General features: G+C 37.1%; 1 protein-coding gene across 4 annotated transcripts in view; it reads left to right on the plus strand.

Moving 5' to 3' along the window:
- The window catches only part of Armc8 (armadillo repeat containing 8), a 95,674-nt gene that overhangs the window by 13,944 nt on the left and 66,584 nt on the right, over window positions 1–15,146 (plus strand). For 3 of the 4 annotated variants that reach the window (XM_074060289.1, XM_074060288.1, XM_020178272.2), the window contains one exon: window positions 7,006–7,082. The exons of the other annotated variant lie outside the window; for it this stretch is intronic. In XM_074060289.1, the coding sequence (XP_073916390.1) occupies window positions 7,006–7,082 (77 nt within the window). The remainder of the gene's footprint in view (window positions 1–7,005; window positions 7,083–15,146) is intronic. 4 annotated transcript variants of the gene reach the window in all.

Genomic DNA, 15,146 nt, shown 5'->3' on the forward strand with positions numbered 1-15,146 from the left:
CGAGAACATAGCTGCTTAAAATGATGTTTATCATCTCATAGTTTCTGTAGGTCAAGGGTGTGGGTATGGGTTAGCTGGCATCTCTGGCCCAAAGTCTCTTAGGATGCCGTGGTCAATATCAGCCTGAGTCCTAGTCTTATCTGAAGGCTTAGTTCAGGGAGAATCCAATTGTAAGCTCACTCCTGTAGTTGTTGGCAGAGCCCATGCTGTGTGGGTTCTCCATAGGGCAGCTCACAACCGGACAACTAGCTTCTGCAGAGAGAAGGGGGAGCATGATAGGGAGAACTTGGACATTTCCGAAATGGCTTCTCATCACCTCTACTAGTTTTTATGTGAGAATTGTCAGAACCGTGTTATTAGGTCCAGTACTCACTCAAGGAAAGGGACTGCACAGGTGCATGAGTATCAGGTGGGTGGGGACCTTTGGAAACCACCCTAGAGGCCGTCCATCATGGATAGTCATTCTAATAAAAGGAAAATTGCATCTGTTTAATTCTCTGCCATGGAGTGCAACTCATTACTTGGCGATTTTTGTTTTCCTGAAAGAAAAAAATTACTTCATGCTTCCCCTCTTCTCTGTCTAGCACACATAGTAGAATTTGCTCTAGAATCTGCTTCTTAGCCTTAGCTCTGATTCACAAATTTGATGTCTTCAGATTTTCTGCTGAAGGATCCATGTACATTTTTTAAGGGGGTACTATTAAAATGTAGCAGCTTTTTAAGATACATATTTGTGGTGGCTTTTTTTATACTTTGAATATGTAGCACGAGTTTACAGTTAGGTTTTGAGAATTTACTAATCCATTTGTTTGAAGCTCTATGCCAAAAGGCACAGAATTATAGGTCTGACTGACTAACTTTGTTGTCCTTTAGAGCACATTCAGTCTGGTTGGAAGGATGGAAAAATCACCATATATACAAATCCCTCCCTCTATTGGAAGCTACAGAAAGTAACTCAAAAGGGCATTGGGGTTTTGAAGTGGAATGAAGTCACATCTTGAAAGGACAGAACAGCAAAAACCCTCCTAACCTTGTCTCCATGGGCAATAGGAAAGGAAGAATCCTAGTAGTTTTCATATTTTTACAGTGATCAAAAGCGCCCAGATCAAATTGTCACCACCAGCTTCCACTCTTTTGTTCACAAAAATGAGGAAGAGGCTCACTATGATCCTCTCCGTGTCCCCCAGCATCCGTCCATACTCACTCCTCATCCCTTCTTTGCCTTGGCTATCAGGATTAAGCTATTTCTTTGGTTACATTAACTACAAGAAACCCATATAGCTGCCTTTCTCCTTCCATCTTCATTCCTTGTCTTCTGTTCCTTTCACTGGACTTCCCTTTGGCTCAACTTGTTCTCTGAACTTTTCCTTAGCTTTTTGTCCCCAGCTTTCTCCTTCAGTCTTCTCAGCTAATGACTTGTTTTCTTTATAGAGCCTTCACGTCACTCTGACAAAAGTTGGGCATAGAGGTTCTCCTTGCTCCTCATTAGTGTTATCAGACAACTCTCCCTCTTCCTTAGAAAACCCATCTTTGAATCTCATCAGATTCAGAGTTATCTGTAGGCTCCTGATCTTTCATTTCTTTGAGATTTTGGTTCCTTTTTTTTTTTTTTTCCTTTTTCTTTTATTCATATGTGCATACAAGGCTTGGTTCATTTCTCCCCCCTGCCCCCACCCCCTCTCTTACCACCCACTCCGCCCCCTCCCTCTCCCCCCCCTCAATTCCCCGTAGAAACTATTTTGCCCTTATTTCTAATTTTGTTGAAGAGAGAGTATAAGCAATAACAGGAAGGGACAAGGGTTTTTACTGGTTGAGATAAGGATAGCTATACAGGGAGTTGACTCACATTGATTTCCTGTGCGTGGGTGTTACCTTCTAGGTTAATTCTTTTTGATCTAACCTTTTCTCTAGTACCTGTTCCCCTTTTCCTGTTTGCTTCAGTTGCTTTTAAGGTATTTGCTTTAGTTTCTCTAGTTTATGATGGCTCTTTGTAGCACTACTTCCAAGGTGATGTGTGTGGATTTAATTATCTATATAAATCATTTTCTAAGCTTCTAGACTTCCTCATTGATCGTGACCTACCTCGAGGTACTTGTTCTCATGGTCATTTCCTAGACCTTGCCAATGACTAAAATCCCTTTATCATCTCAATTTCAAGCATCCTGGCCACCATTTTCTCCCAAACCACTCCTTCTTCAGCATCAGCAATCCTTCAATTCCTGTAACCTACAGTCTTATTTTCACTGCCTGCAGTCAGCCAAGTTTTCACTGGTCTTCAGCGGGCCCATCATTGTTATTGAACTGTGCAAACACCCTCAATTCAGTTGGCTTCTTCTAGCTTCTTCATCCTTCCCTGGTAAAATTCCAATCATAGTTAAATCTAGTTCTCTTATTCATGTCTGCTTCTGGGCAGTTAAATGTAGCTGGGGAAAAACTGCCATGCTAACTGGTCTCACTTTAAATTCTTAATCACAAACCTCAGTAGGATAGAATTTTTTTTTTGGTGGTCCTGGGATTTGAACTCAGAGCTTCTTGCTTGCAAAGCAGCAGGTGCTCTACTGTTTGAGGCATATCTCCAGTCCATTTTACTGTGGTTATTTTGGAGATGGGGTTTTGTGAACTATTTACCCTGACTGGCCTCAAACCTCAGTCCTCTTAAGTAGCTAGGATTGTAGTCGTAAGCCACCAGCATTTGGCCTCAGTAGGATTCTTTGTACTCCTAGCAGTCTTGGTACATTTTCCTGGTCTATTTAGTGTCTTATTCCTTCTTCTCTTTCTTTAAACCACCCACACTTATTTCCCTACCTTTTACTCTTAGAAAGTAGAAGTAATCAGAAGAGAACTTTTATAAGCTCTTACTTACTACCATATACTCTTGATTGGTTCCCCCTAGTTTTTGAAGTTTACATGTTCTACTGGATCAGTAAATTCCATTCCCCCTCAGTTATTCCTAACATGACCAAACCTGAACTTTTGATCATCCCACTCCAATCTGCACTTCCTGCAGTCTTTTTCATTTCATTGACTGACACATCATTCTTTCTCGGTGCTCAGGCAAAAACCTTCAGTGTTACCTTTGACTCCTTCTCCTCTTAGCCCATACACCCAGTCTGATAGCATGTCCAGTTTGGAAATCATTATAAACTTCTGCATTTATCCAGAATCTGAGTGAATCCTACTACCTCTACATTATTCACCCTAGTCCAGGCCACTTTCATCTTGATGATTGAAATAGCCTCCTACCCAGTCTGTCTGTCTCAGGGCTTTCTGCTTGCTAGGCAAGTGCTCTCCCACTTGAGCCACATCTCCAGCTTTCTGTTTCTCTCTTGTAGCCACTTGCCCTTCTCTATACATTTGTCCTTTTCTAAAATTTCAAGCAGAGTGAACCTTTAAAAACAGGAGTCAGATACTGGGTGTGGTGATATATGTCTATAATCTTAGCACCCAGGAGATGGAGGCAGGAGGGCTGCAAGTTCAAGGCCAATATGGGCTATTTAGCGAGACCCTTTCTCAAACAAACAAAAAAGACCAAATTAACAGGTGTCAAATTGTGTCTCTTTTTCCAAAACCTTCTAATGGCTTCCCAACTCATGCTATAAAAATCAAAATCCTTATAGTGACCAGTCAGACTCTATAGCAGTGCTGTCCAGTGGAAAAATAATGCGGCATGCACACAAGTTAAATTTCTTCTAACAGCAATATTATCAAAAGTTAAAAACACATAAAATTAATTCATTGTTATTTAAACCATGTCAGAATATTATTTCTCAACATGTCATATGTGTAAGAAGTTATTAATGAAATTAGTTTATTTTTAAATCATCTTCAAAATCTAGTATGTATTTATAAAGTTTGGATGCTGAAGTTTGGAAATACCTGATTCAGATTTATTTAGTTTTCATAAAATTTACAGTTGAAAAAATAGACTGTCATACCCAAGTAACTTTGAACATTGTTAAAATTTTCTAATAACTGAACTCCTCTTAGCTTTTAAATTTTTAATTAAAGTTTAAAAAATTGACAAAATTCAGTTTCTAGGCACATTTCAGATGCTAAGACAGCCATGTGAGGCTAGTGGCTGTCACACTGGACCAGGCAGGTTTTTTTTCTTTTTTTTTTTAACCAACCCTCCCTTGTTGTTTGAGCTTACCTCCTGTGCTTCCTCCTTTGCTCATTCTGCTCTAGCTGTAATGGCCTCCTGTTCTTTCATTATGGCAGACATTCACATTTCCAAGCCTTTGCATTTGTTCTCTGCCTGTAAAGCTGTGCCCCCAGATAGCTGCATGCTGTGCCCTTCATCTTCTGTTGATCTTTGCTCAAATGTCACTTTACAGCTGCTTTCCTTGTTCAGTCTATTTACTGTCTCAACCAGTTGTCTTCTGTCCCTATCTCTTACATTTTCAAGCTGCCTTCTGAAAGAAAAGACAACTATGGGGAGAAGTGACTTGATCTAAGAAGGAAATCAATAAAATACAAGAATTAGAATTGTCCCATACAGATTTACAAATGAGTGACTGTTAGGCAAAAACACAGAATAAAGTAAGGTTGAATAAGTGGCCATATCTTCTGAGCTTGCTTTCTTGCTACCTAGGAGACTTAGGGAATCCTTTCCCCCGCCCCCGCTTTTTTTTTTTTTTTAGTGTACACGATTGGTTTCTTACATATTATAAGTTTAAATGCAAGGTTCTGCCTTAAATGTCCTCTTGCATCTTCTTGGGCACTTAGCATAGAACCTTGGACAAAATGCCAGCTGGAATCTCCAATGATGGGCCTGCCACCTGTTGCTTAGCCTTTCGTATTTTACATTCTGCAGTTGCTGCTCTATCCTCCGTTCTTTTTCAGTGACAGAACTGAAGTACTTGCTGATGGCTTGTGTTGGCTTTACATGCCCTGTGGTTGTGATTGTAACACTGACTTGTTCTTTCCTTGTCCATTCTGGTCATTTGCTTTCTCCAATACGTTCAGCTTATTTTTATTTCTATTTTTCTGGCAGTATTGGGGTTTGAACTCAGGGCTTCATACTTACTAGGTAGGTTCTCTACCACTTGAGCCATTCTGCCAACCCTTTTTTTTGTTAGGTATTTTTGAGATAGAATTGCATGAACTATTTTCCCAGACTGGTTTGAACCACAATCCTCCTGATCTCAGCCTCCTGGGTAGCTAGGATTATAAGTGTGAACCATCAGCACCTGGTTTCTCCCAGTTTATTAGCTCCTCCTCTCCCACTACTGCCTTTGGGAACACAAAAACGTGAACACTGTTATAGAATGTGAATTCTTGAGGGCAGGGACTATGCCTTACTCAGTTTTTCATCTTTAATGCTTTCCTCACTGCCTTGCTATAGGCATTTGGTATTTGTATTGAATGAACCAGACACAGAACAGCAAAGAGTTGCTATTATGGAGGGAAATTTATGTTGTTTAAGATACGTGTCTTAAACCCAAAACAGTATCTTTTTTTTGTCTGTTTTGACCATATTGCGAGGCAAGAGAATGTAGAGCTGTGTGGGAAGCAAAAAGGGGACAATAAAACCAAAGTTCTGTCTATAAGTAAAGGGGCTAAGGGTTTTAAATGCCCAGAGCGTACTGTTCAAAAGCAAGGAAAAGCCTGGTGCTGGTGGCTCACACCTGTAATCCTAGTTACTCAGGAGGCAGAGATCAGGAGGATTACAGTTCAAAGCCAGCCCAAGCAAATAATTCATGAGAATGTATCTCAAAAATACCCATGAGAAAAATGGGCTGGCAAAATGGTTCAAGTGGTAGAGCTCCTGCTTGGCAAGCCTGAGGCCCTTTATTCAAACCCCACTACCACTTAAAAAAAAAAAAAAAAAAAAGAAAGGAAAAAAAGTGAGGAAAACAAATGTACTTAAGTACAACACTCTCCCATTTGTGTCACAAAAGTGCTTTTTTCAGTTTTACTCTAGCTTTTGTTTTACTCCTGATCTATTGCTCTATGATATATTTGTACAGTTTTTTTTTTGTGGCCTTATTTAATGTTTGATGATCTGACATCTGGGTGAAGATCATAAGAAGCTTTATTTGTAAACCAAGGAATTGGGACAGATAATTATTTAAGAGTCTCTGGAACTCCGATTCTGTCATTTTGAGGAACAAACCCAATTGGAAGGTGCTTTAATGGAACCACGGTGGGCATAATAATTTTTGTCGCTATTGCATGTTTGCTTCACTGTTCAGTTTTTATAAATGGAGTTCATTTAAAGCAGTAAAATATTTGAGTTGCCACTGAGCATATTTTGGTAGCAAGCTCAGAGTATGAAAGCATGCATTGATTTTGATTACCTTTCTTATCTGAAAACTAGAGTTTGTGCAGTTTTCTAGAGATATTTTGGTGACTTAGAAGTTTAAATTGGTGCTGCATCCTGGCAATTAGCTCTTTCACTGATTCTGAATTCTGAGTAAACTGGAAAAGTTGTTTCCTCCCCATAATAAGTTATTGCTGAGCTGGAGATGTGGCTCAAGTGGTAGGGTGCCTGCTAGCAAGTGTGAAGCCCTGATTCAAATGCCAGTACCACCCCCACACACACACAAAAAAATTGTTAGTGGGGGGCAGTATGCAAACATATAAAGGAGACAAAGTTCTTTTCCTCTGGGGTCTTTCTTCCCCAACTTCATATTTATCATGTTGTCATAAGCTTTTGTGAAAATGATTCAACAAAGTATTTACAGAAATATACTTAGTATTTTTCCCTTTAATTCTAACCTTTAAACGTACAAAAGTTACGTGCTTTGTAACCATGCTGATTTCCCAAACTCTTCTGCCAGTTTCAGTTCCAAAATTTGTAGCATTTTTTATTTTGGTACCTGAGAGAGAAAAATCACCTGCCTAAGTATTCCATATAGTGAGGAGGCAAATAATAAGTATTTAATAGGAATCCTAATGTGTCTTCCTTAAGGTAGATCATGTAGCTATTTGATGTTATAGGTGATGCTGTGAATTTGTGATATGCATGGCTTCAGATGTCATAATTTTTCCCCTACTTTCTAGGAAGTAACAGCTAGCAGTCGCCACTATGTTGACAGGCTATTTGACCCTGATCCCCAGAAAGTTCTACAAGGTGTCATGTAAGTAGTATGTATTTAAGAGTCTATCAAAAAGTCTTGTTTTATGTTTTAATCTGCCAAATGCAAATATTACAATTCTAAAAAAAATGCAGAATTACAACTTTTTTCCTTCCATTTGGCTTCTTTTTGGAAAGACTGCTCGACATTCATGACATTTAATATTTTGCTATAAAGACTTACCTGTTGAGTAATTATTAGCTGACGTGATTAGCTTGTTTTTTGTAGAATACTCATTTTACATTTTAAAAATATTTCCTTAGGAGTAGACTTTTGCTATTTTAATATCCACAAAAAGCAAGAGAATCAAATTGGTCTTGTATAGTTGGAAAGCACAGGAAAGTAGGTTAGTAGGGTTTTGGGGGCTTAATTTTTTGGTTAGCTCTAGTTGTTACTGAGTCCTAGTGATGTTTTGAACCTCAGAATTTAGAAGGCAGTCACAAAAAAATTAAAATAATCTTTTAATTTTTTACATGTCCCTTTCTCCAAAATTCCCTCATGTTTAATGAGAGGAAACATTTTTGAGCTACATACTGGAGGTAATTATGCTTTAAAAAAATTAAATTGTACAAATGGGTTAAGATTTCAAGTGACTGAAAGTTGAATGCTACTCCTTTTGAGGTTCAATGCCTCATACTCCTAACACATTAGTTCTAAAGAAGATGGTCTAACCTAAGTCTCCTCATTGGGAAACACATAGGACCCTCAGGTTTGAACTGTGTTCAGGGGATGAAGGACACAAAAATGGGTAAAGGGAAGATCCATTTGTATTAGCAGTAAGGGCACAAATAACTGAATCCTTTTCTTCTTCTCTTACACTGTTAATGTCAGCCAAACCGTACTTTAAGTTTACTCTTACTCAGCCATGGTAAGGCCAGGATACTTTGTTTATGGACCTTTCTTGACTTATTCAAAAACCCTGCCCTATCCCCAAAAGGAAGTGTAGAGAGATATCTTGGCCATGTGAATTTGGAAAGAGGAAAAATGAAAAGTATGTATGGCCGTTCAGACTGATTTGGAACGGGAGTGAGAAGCTGGTTGGGACCCACCTGGGATGTTTAACACTTTCTCTTTGCCCTTCTCACTTTACAGAGACAGGGGGAGATGATATTTCTTATTTTCTTTTTCTTTGTTTTTGTCTTTGTCCCTTTAACTGGGAGACTTTATGATGATTTAATCAACTCTTTTTAAGACTAGCTTGACTATTACCAGGAAATGTGGTATGAAATCCTTCCATTAAGTAAATCAGTTTGGGTTGTGCCTACCCACACAAACTAGTGGATAGGTTAGGTTTAAATAACACTCCTCTTTAGATAGTCAAATATTCCTTTCACACAGCTAGACATCTCTGTATATAGAGCATCCTAAATACATGTTAGGATTCTTCAGTCATTTAGTTAAAATGTCATATTCATGAAGTGTTCAATAAATAGTATTAGACAATTATGGTGTATTTTTATTACTACTAGTTGTTTAGGAGAAAGCTAGATTTATTAATCACAGATTTTACCTGATGAACTTGTGTCTTGAGTTGTATCAATATGAGTAGCTAAGCCAAGAGTTACTTACTATTTTGAGAAATTTTTAATTCACCAAAGAATACTGTAACTTTCTAAAGTTAAGAGATAAAAGGACCTTGAGGAAGATTAAATTATCACAAAGTAGCTAAGGTATATTAATGCCTCTTGAAAAATTATTAAGTCTTAAACACAATTAACTTTTTGCTAGACAAAGTTTTTATGTAAAGGGAAGGTGGAATAGAAACAGCATGGGCTTTGGAGTTGGACACCAGTAGGCTGAATCCTTGTAACATTCCCCAGTGGGTTCCTTTCTTAACTGTATGCTCAGGCAAGGTATTTAATTTCCTTAAGCCTTCATTTCATCATCTGAAAAGTGAGAATAATTGCATCCTGCTAGGTGCTTGTTAGAATTAAGTCAGAAATAGAAGACTCGGTGCCTGGTTGTATTATGGATAACCACTAGTTAGCACTTAGGTGGTTAGGTGTTATTAGCTCCAATTTAAAAATAACTTAAAAAAATATGATTCTTTTCAGAAAACAAAAGGAAAAATTCAAGTGAAAAAAATCAGACATAAGGCAATTTGAACTGAAAAGAGAGGGACTAGAATTCTTCAGTTAAGATAATGCAAATGGTAACACATTCTAGTAAATGTAGTTGCTACTTACAATACTAAAATCTGTTTATAGTTTGAAAGGAACACTTCATGTCAGAGTAGAGCTGGTCTGATGGAGGTGTATATATAGTATGATTTATGTAAAGCTCTTCTTCATATACAAACACTCTTGACTTTTTTCTTTTTTTTTTACACTTACAAAGCAGGCGCTCTACTGCTTGAGCTGCACTTTCAGTCCCATTTTGCTCTGGAGATGGCATCTTGTGAACTGCTTTCCTAGACTGACCTCGAACTGTGATCTTCCTGATCTTTGCCTCCCAAGTAGCAAGGATAACAGGCGTGAGCCACCGGCTCCTGGCTGTTTCTGACTTCTTAATTCTTTTGGTGTGTCACTGTCTGAAAGTTAATTGTAGAATGAGAAGTGAATTGTATTTTGAACGTTTCATTTATTTTAGTAAATTTATTCAGTTCAATATTGATACAGGAAAAAGGGAACCAGAATGGTATTTAGGAAAAAGAGAATTGACTAATTCTCTCCTTTTTTTTATACACATTATACAACCATTGAGTCACATACAGGCTTACTAGACCAGAATGGGTAGGTAAATGGGAGATGTCCACTGAGTATAATCAACAAAGGTAGCCTGCTAATTTTAGGAAAGGAAGACAGAGGCAGAAGTGATCAGCTTTAAATCTAAAATACCCATTGAAGGGACAGAAAACAATTGACAAGTAAACAGTTTTATTTTTCTAACTATACTAAAGTTGACTTTTCTCAGTAAAGATTGTGAAGTCATGTAACATTCTAGCCATACAACAAAATCGAAGAATCAAAGGTGAGTAATAAATTTTCATCTATAACTAATTTACTCAGCTGCGTTAGTGCTGAAGACCTAATGAAACTGTAGGAACGTCTTTGTAGATAATGCACACCACAAAGGACCATTTTACCTCGTCAGTGGGTATAACCTTCTTGAAAAATAATGTAAAGCATCAAAACTGCTTAATGTTTAGTTGTTGATGAATAGTTATCTAAAGGTAACTTTTCTCTTGGTACTACAATATTCAGCATAATCTTGAATGATTGTAATGTACTAAATGCCTGAGTACAAAATCAGGTCTTTTAGAAGACCATTAGGTATGGAGCAAGATACAAGCAGAGAGAGAAGAGGGAGGTCACTTGTGTGGCCTCTGCAACTACAAAAGATGGTAGGTATATCAGATAAGGTACCTGGTATTGCAAATGCTGAGCTTTCTGTGGTGTGGAGATCTGTGTGGAACTTCCAAAGCAATTGCAGGACTTTTTTTTGGTGAGGTTATTGTGATACTGGTTGAAGCATGTTAAATCTCATAGTTAAAGAGTAACTACTAAAATGTTTTTTGTTAAACGTGTTAAAGCTACTTAAATGTATTTAAAATCTTGTCTAAACTCGAGTTCTTGATTTGATGTTTTTAGATTCACTATTCTTAATGAAAAGTTCAGTAGATATTCCCACATATTCCCAATTCAGTAGATATTACCAAAGTAGGTCAATGGCCCTACATTGACCCCTGTATATTGAAAAGCAAATGTGGCTATCTTTGTTGTTTCAAAGTTGAATAAAATCACAGGTAGACTAGCCCTTCCTGGTTAACTCACAAGCAGTTGTGAATGCTGAAGAATTGTGATTTTCACCAAAAATCTCTTTCTGAAGTATTTTAATGTACTGAATAAATGGGTTTGTTTTTGTAATGATTATTTAGTTTTCTGATTCCAGAAAATGACATGCCTTTGGTTTCAGTAGAATATAGACAGGTTCTGTTTTTGTGCTGAGCTAAAAATGAGTTCTCCTAAAACAAAACATGTGGTTTTTGAGAACTTTTAAGTTAAAGGGTTAAGTTTTAGGATAATACTAAATATCCTTAACAAAAAAAATTTTTAATTTCTTCTAATAAATATATACAAAGGAAACTTTAACAACAAATGTAACGGAGTAATCTTGAACCTTACTTGTGTAAAACTACGTGTTTTAAAACAGAATTTAGTCAGCGAATTATGGATAAATGGTCGGCAAGATTATCCAGAATTTATCAGATCCCATTGACATAGTCTTTGCTTGTATACAAATGAGTTTTTTATGTGTATGTGTGATGCTGACTTTCAACACCAAGAGCACACAGATGTGTATGTACCTTTTCATATATGTCGACCACCTATTTGCTGCCAATAAGTCCATAATGTCCTAACATTTTTTGATGTTCACTGGAATTATTAGCGATATTTAAAATACGCTATAGACATATTTGGGCATTTTTTAATTGCATTTCTCACTTTTGGAAAATGTAAGGTAATTTGTAATCATCTATTGCTAAAACAAAGACTTAAATATCCTGATTTCTGAACCAGTAATTTGATTTTCAAAGTTGTCTTTTTTTTTTTTGTGGTACTGGGAATTTGAACTCAGATCCTCAGATGCTATAGTGAACAGATTTAACATTTACAGCAATTTTTTAATGATTTTTATATGAATCAGAACTGTAATTAAAATTATATATATTCCAAATATCTATGTCACAGAATAATTTATTTTTTATTTTTTAGAATAATTTATAAGATTGAACTAAATTACTGTCAGTTCTCAGGTCTTTTTAATTTATGCATATAATTATACAATGAATGTCTAAATTGACTAGGACTGAGTTTTCTATAAAAAATATGCTTCCTTGGGCTGGGACTGTAGCTCAGTGGTAGAGTACTTGCCATCGTTAGCACTGAAAAAAAAAAGTTTGACTCCTGATTCAAAACTTCATGTTAAAAATCGCTACTTTGAGTAATATATCATCATCATCTAATTCTTTTTAAATTGGCAATTTACATGCGATCAATTGTTATGTTGGAATATAAGTATTTGTTAACTAGAACATGAATATGTATACTTCATTCCCACCCATGCTTGGTAGCAGAAACCTTATCATATTTGAAAGATGTTTCATGATAATAATTATAGGGGCAGAACAGTATGTTCTTAATTTTCAAAGTTCAAGTAATTTTATAAGCTGTTTACCATGTTGCCTTATTCTTAGCTACCCACAAATTTGTTTTTTTCCAAATTTACAAATTAAGGTGTTATCAACAGTGAATGTTTACAAGTAGGTCAAGCTTTCTTCTCAGATTGTAGTTTTCAGAGTCCAGTGTAATGTTTGGGTACTTCATACCAGTTAGAGAAAAGTGATTACACAGTAGTGTTATTCTAAACAACAGCTGCTTTAGGTAAGTAAGACATAATACTGGTTCAGAATGAAAGCAGTGTAATTAATATTTAGCTTAGGGCTCCAGCCTTCAATATTTTAAAGATAATTTTGTTTTTAAATGCAAAGGGTTTTTAGCTAAAATTTGTGCTATTTTTGACTGTTTAGAATAAATATACTTATACCTGGTAACTGAAACTTATTTTCTCCAGCAGCTCTATATTCCAATTCTTTTTTTTTTTTTTTTTTACTTTTTCTATTATTTTAGTAGTATAGTTAAGTGTTTACTTTCTCTCTTGGTATTGAGCCCCTTCGTAATACTCAAATGTATGCTTGGTAGGGACTATACATATTGTTTTAATATTTGAGCCCTTTTTCTCTAATTAATCTCTTTCAGAACAAATAAGTGAAAGTTTAATCTTCTTGTGGGTGTCTCTTAAGTCCATTTATTAATATGCAAATTTGACTAGTTTATAGTTGAAATTGTTACTTGATACATGCACGTCTGTAACATCTTAATATTAACTTCTTTTCTCCTATCCCCCAGAGTGTGGGATATCCCCAAGGGTTACCTGTTTTTTTTGCTATTGAGCCTATGCTGGCCAGGAATTCACTGTGTAGCACAGGCTGCCTCAAACTCCCGGTCCTTGGGGCTGGGCTGTAGCATCCCTATGCCTGTACCTATTAAATTATCTTGTTAATGGCTTCCTCAAAATGACCTCTGTTTTAGTGATTCCAATGGCTGCTCCCTAATCAATTAGATAAGCAGATGTCTAGATGGACTGATTAATTCTGCCAACTGCCAGGCATTGTGCTATGGGGTTTGTCAAAATGAATAATGGAGTCACTGGTCTAGAAGATGCAAAAGTCTAATGGAGTGTGATAACTGAAGAGCTAGCCCACCATGGTTCTGTTAGTGAGTACTGTGATGACGAGCACAGGGGGCTTGGCATTAGCACTGAGTTGCCCCTCTGGACTCTAGTTATCACCTTGCCAATCCAGGCCACATTCCACTTACCTTCCTTAGGCACTACTGCCTTCATGTCACTTCTGTGATCAAAACCACAGTTGCTCCTTAATTTATCTCTCATCTCCCTTACTTTGTCTCTTCTCCCTATCACTTTCATAGCTTGTTTTATCCTGTCCTCTACCATATGCTTTTATTGGGGGGAGGGAGTTGTTAGTTTGCTGAGGATTGAATTCAGAGCCTCTTGTGTATTGGGCAAGCACTGTACTACTGAGCTATGCCCCCAGCCCTCTCATGCCACCCTAAAGTAACTTTTCAGTCCAGGATCCTTGTATTACCTTAGAAACTTACTGTTTGTTTTCAGTATGATCATTTACCCTCCTCATCCACTTATTCAAGTCCTGACCATTTTCTAAGGTTTGTCTTAATTCCTGTCACTGCTTCAAACATCTGTTAAGCTTAGTTAGCACCTACTTTTTTTAGGCTCGTAAGGACTCAGTTTATAATACTGCACTGCCTCACATTGTGAGTGTTATTTCTGTCTCTTCAAGGAGACTGTAAATGCTTCAGAACAGGCTTCCCATTATGTGATGTTTTTGTATCTTGTATAGAGCCTAGTATGGTGCTGAGCTCAAAAACTAATTGTTGCATTTCAGTAGAATGTAACTAGGGCATCCCTTTCCCCTCAACATTAAAAGTAGCAAGAGATTACATCCTTTTGGTCTCCTAGGAACAGGGTGTCTGACTAAAAAGGTGTGTAACTAAAAGTTCAAAACTTCTGTTTCATACACAAATGTAAAGAGAGGAAAAAGGAAATGAATTTACCAAATTCATCTTTCTTTTCTATCAGTTTGCTATAAATGCCCAGTGGACTGAAAGAAATGGAAAAATCATCTGGCATAAAAGCCATGGGTAGAGGTAATTGGCTCGTTTAATATGGGACTCTGAAAGAAGGCCCAGGCCTGAGGCAATGCTGCTGTATCTGCGCCATGGGGTTAAGGTGTTTCATGGGGTGAAGATGAGACAGTGCTGGGCGAGGAATGCGCTGACACTTTAGATCCCACGTGGCTTTGCTGTGCTCCAGCCTCATATGATAGCTTGGTTTGCATTTTACAAAAATACATTTTTCTATTGTGGTGTATGTCCTAGAGCTACTATGATTAATGATACATTGATAGTAACTTCTCCGTATTTTCAGGCCAGATTTACTTCCTTGCCTTTAAAGAGGAGCAGAATTCTGTTGTAACAGAGTGCTGAGTATATTATATTATGATTGAGGACATGTGGAAGGGACTCCTAACCCAGACCTGGAGGTGTCAGTCATCTTTCCAGATGGAAGTGACATTGATGTCTAAGCTCAGACCAGAAAGATAAGTAGAGTTAGCTAGAGGAATATATGAGGAAGTGGATAAGGAGATGATGATAGACAGACAGACAGAACTACACTGTCTTTACATCTGCTAAAGACGGGAAATTGTGGTGGTTATCTCTTTTGGTTTTAACTCATTCATAGAAATTACCCACTATCCTCCCTTTATAGTAACAACTAAATAGAATTTGTTTGCTGTGTGTTAACACCCCCTCTCCCTAATATTAAATTATTAGAGTTAAAAATTGTTTTTTCCTTAGACATTGGTACATTTTACTAATTGTGTTCTCTTTGGTCTGCAATTATTGCAGACCACTGACTGCCTTCTTCATGTCCTTTTTGTAAACTATTAAGAGAACTAGAAAATTG

Source organism: Castor canadensis, chromosome 17 (genome assembly GCF_047511655.1).
Source record: "Castor canadensis chromosome 17, mCasCan1.hap1v2, whole genome shotgun sequence".
Lineage (NCBI taxonomy): Eukaryota > Metazoa > Chordata > Mammalia > Rodentia > Castoridae > Castor > Castor canadensis.